The 3920-nt window shown below is 46.8% G+C and overlaps 1 protein-coding gene across 3 annotated transcripts; it reads right to left on the bottom strand.

Annotated features, from left to right (window-relative positions):
• LOC124652622 lies at positions 1-3552 on the bottom strand. Of its 3 annotated transcripts, XM_047191662.1 has the most exons (6): positions 3464-3550; positions 2034-2116; positions 1210-1377; positions 496-623; positions 161-302; positions 1-42 (listed from the first exon to the last, which is right to left on the bottom strand). In XM_047191662.1, the coding sequence occupies exons 2-6, from the start codon at positions 2086-2088 to the stop codon at positions 38-40; spliced, it is 498 nt and encodes a 165-aa protein (XP_047047618.1). In that variant the 5' UTR covers positions 2089-2116; positions 3464-3550; the 3' UTR covers positions 1-37. The 3 variants fall into 3 exon arrangements, with proteins under 3 accessions (XP_047047618.1, XP_047047616.1, XP_047047617.1); XM_047191660.1 differs by having other exon boundaries at positions 1-302; positions 3464-3552; XM_047191661.1 differs by lacking the exon at positions 3464-3550 and adding an exon at positions 2363-2473 and having other exon boundaries at positions 1-302.
• Positions 3553-3920: the final 368 nt, after the last annotated feature.

Below are 3920 nucleotides of genomic sequence, written 5' to 3'. Positions count from 1 at the left end.
GGAATGAAAGTAACAGTCATGATTGAAAATCAACACTTCAACCTGGACAAACAAGCAGATTACACAATATCATTCAATTGTCCAGGCTACTGGCAGCACTCAAGATCCAAATTGTAAAACAGTGAAAGATGATTTTTTTTTGTACAACCGGGCAACTTACTGCAAGATGGGTTCGTCCTACAACACATCTCTCCGAAGACAAGGTACGAGGGATGGCTCATTAGCTGCACCTTGTTCCGGCGAGCACACTGAAGGAAACGGAGGCTGCCCCGCACAGCGGATAGGCATTGGCAGGCCATCACCTGCCACCATGATAGAGTTCACAGAGGCAGATATCATCGGTAGACTTCTTCATTTAATAAACACATATGATTCTACAGAAAAACACAAGGATTTTCACAAGTCAACCAACTAGTGCTGCTATCTATAACACATTTCTAGATCGAAGATGGAAACTATGGTAGAGCACAAGGCAGTTCATGCAAAAAAATGGACCTTTTCAGGGGTCGGCCTTTTGTGTTTAGTGTCCCTTGAGGTGGAGCATGTCAAGATCACCCCTCTTTGTTCCCCTTTGAGCGTCGTACAAAACGAGGGTATTAGCATCCATGCAGCAACACTTGGTCCTACAATAGAAAATGCATATATAACAAGAGCACTCGAAAGTTAACTATATCAGCTACTGAATAACAAACGAGATTATTAGAGGAACAGACAAATCCACTCTACTACAAAATAAATGTGCATAATATATATCAGTTTAGCAACTTCTGAGTACAGAGGATTAGCATCCTATTACCACCTGATGCTTTTAACCATTCTACTCGATGTGTTCATTAATTAGATAAGCATGTTTGCTAACGTTGGATATTTGGCCAATTCCAGATTGACTAGATAAAGCTCTATATTAGATGCTATTGCATTCAACAACAGAAGTGAATAAACATAACATGACTACTACCTCCTATTTCCTTGATGATTATAGCATGGCATCCAATTTTAGAACAACAACCAGGAAGGAGTCAAGAATACATGCTCAAAGGAGAAAGAATGGACAATATCAGTTTATCATGTCTTCAACAAATTTTAGCATACAGACAAATAGCTCAACCAGGGAAATATGTATGGCTAATCCAGACTTCCATTATCCTAAACTAAAAAGTTCAGCAAATTGTAGCTTACCATCATTAGAGGATGGGGACAATGGCTCACCTATACCATGGATGCGTAGAAGAGTCCACTGTTGCCAAGGTGAACTTGTCACCATCACACGACAGCAAGGGCAGACCGCGGACAGCACAACAGGAGCACCGCTAGAGCCAAAACCATCGACGGCCGGGCCTGGCCCCCTCCAGGCCAGCTGCACATCCAGCTGCTGCCCTGCAAAAGATGGATAAACAAAACAATCAATTAAAAGAACAACCCCCAAAGTTAAGATTAAAGCTGAAGCAAACATTTGGCAAACTCTAAACCTCAACTTCCTGACCATGACAATGCAGCAAGCCCATAACAAAAGTTAAGAAATGTTGTTGGTTCTAGTCATAAAAATAGATTAAAGTTGAAGCAAAACATTACTACCACTAGGAGTAGCAAAGCTAAACCTCAACTTCCTGACCATGACCATGCAGAAAGCCCATACCAATACTTAAGAAATGTTTTTTGTTCTAGTCATTTGAAGTAGATACAATTACAATGCAACAAAATTACACTCCAGAGTCTTTTATACCGAAAACCAATTTAGGTCCATGCAGATTGCAGATTCTTACTACATCCAGAAACCATCCAGATAAAATCCAAGGCCATACACCACAGTATTAATGAGTGTACAGGGACACATTTGTGCAACCAAAGTATACGCACAATATTGTTTGTATACGGAGAATCCAACATGCGTGCTGGCTTCGCCTCAAACGGGACATACCAAAAATACATACGTATAGTTCAATGTTAACACATGTTGTTGCTTGCAGATTACTAGAACGAATTTTTAAGTGCACATGAATTTCCAGTAGCTTATCACTAGTTCACGGCTTTACCTAGATGTAAGTACTGATAGCAGGTTCCTTTGTTAAGTAGAAATAACTTGCTCATTCACCTCACCATGTCGTTCATAATAAATCTGAAACACCAGACATCAGGAAAATAACATACAATTTTGCCGTGCTTTACTATTGCCATGGGTAAAAGTGGAGCAAGCAAGGATGGAACATGACCAACTTGAGGGAGCACCTCAGCACGTCTACCTAGTGGAGCTAGCAGGAATAGGACCGTGATGACCATAGCAGTGACAAAAAGCAGAAGAAAAAAGTTCATGTTGAAGTAATTGAATTGGGGAAAGAAGCGGAGTATGATGCAAAACTCGGACCTTGAGGCTCTAGATAGTAGATACGGTTGCTGGGAAGAAGGTGCTGGCGACAGAGGCGGCAGTTGGTTTAAACCGCCGCCGCTGGATTAAGGGAGCACATCGAGCGGGCGAGCCTCAGCAGCCGCCATCCATGAGTGGCGCACGCCAAAGGTGGGTGACGTACGGCGTGGGAATCGAACGCCCGGAGCCGCGCCGTCCCGTCCCGATGGCCTAAACCCCATTGCCGCGCGGACGCGGCCGCCGGCAGACGAGCTCCACGGAGCACCGCGTGGCGTGTTACTGACCCCGCGCGCTCCGGCGAGTAAGGCCGCCGCGGGTCCTGGGCACGATGGCGAAGAAATAAGCCAGGGAGGAGCCGGAGGTGCGGCGGCGGGTGGGGAGTTACAATGCAACGAAATTACACTGCAGAGTCAGTTATACTAAAAACCAATTTAGTAATATCCATGCAGATTGGATATTCTTACTACATCCAGAAACCATCCAAATAAAATCGAAGGCCGTACACCACAGTATTAGTGAGTGGACAGGGACACATTTGTGCAAACAAAGTATGCAGACAACATTGTTTGTATACGGAGAATCTAACATGCGTGTAAACACTAAACAGATTGGTTTCGCCTCAAACGGGACATCCCAAAAATACCGAAAATACAAAATGTTGACAATTTATTAATGGTTCGCTGTTGACAACATTGTTGCTTGCAGATTACTAGGACTTGAGTGTAACTATTGTTAGCAGGTTTGCTTTACGGCTTTACCTAGATGCAAGTATTTGATAGCAGGTTCCTTTCTTAAGTAGAAATAACTTGCTTATTCACCTCACCATGTCGTTAGTAATAAAACTGAAACACCACGGCATCAGGAAAATAACATACATTTTCGCTGTGCTTTACTATTGCCATGTGTAAAAGTGGAGCTAGCAAGGCTGGAGCACGACCAACTTGAGGGAGCACCTGAACAGGTATATACCTAGTCGAGCTGGCAGGAATAGGAGTACCGCGATTACCATAGCGGTGACGGAGCAGAAGAGAAAGTTGATGTTGAAGGAGTAATTGAATTGGGGGAAGAGGCCGAGTACGTACTATGATGCAAAACTCATACCTTGAGCCTCTTGATACGGGGGTGCCGGGAAGAGCGTGCTGCCGACAGCGGCGGTGGTTGAAAGCGTCGCAGGTGGGTGAATGGCGCCGCCAGGGGCACGTCGAGCGGGCGCGCCTCAGCAGCCGCCATCCATCGGTGGCGCACGCCAAGGGTGGGTGACGGCGTGGGAATCGAACACCCGGAGCAGCGCTGTCGCCGCGCGGACGCGTATGCCGGCAGACGAGCTCGACGGAGCACCGCGCGTCGTGATACCGACCCCCGCGCGCTCCGGCGAGCAAGGCCGCCGCGGGTCCTGGGCGCGGTGTGCGTCGACGACCGATAGAATTCCGCGCGAGGCCGGGCCCCGTCGTCGTCGATGCCGGCCTGCTAGGGGTCGTGATTGCAGACGTGGGGTGAGGAAATCAGGCGGGGGAGTAGCCGGAGGTGCGGCGGCGGAGGTTGGAGGAGCAGTGGTGGG

This window comes from Lolium rigidum, chromosome 5, assembly GCF_022539505.1.
Source record: "Lolium rigidum isolate FL_2022 chromosome 5, APGP_CSIRO_Lrig_0.1, whole genome shotgun sequence".
Classification (NCBI taxonomy): Eukaryota; Viridiplantae; Streptophyta; class Magnoliopsida; order Poales; family Poaceae; genus Lolium; species Lolium rigidum.
Note: the sequence above shows the minus strand (reverse complement) of the source record. Positions and strands in the feature narration are given on the sequence as shown.

Coding starts and splice junctions, on each gene's coding strand:
- LOC124652622 (XM_047191660.1), bottom strand. CDS start 2,088: ATGAGCAAGTTATTTCTACTTAACAAAGGAACCTGCTATCAGTACTTA. Junction 1,378..2,033: donor CTATCAGTACTTACATCTAG/GTAAAGCCGTGA, acceptor CATCTTTTGCAG/GGCAGCAGCTGGATGTGCAG. Junction 624..1,209: donor TCTACGCATCCATGGTATAG/GTGAGCCATTGT, acceptor TTTCTATTGTAG/GACCAAGTGTTGCTGCATGG.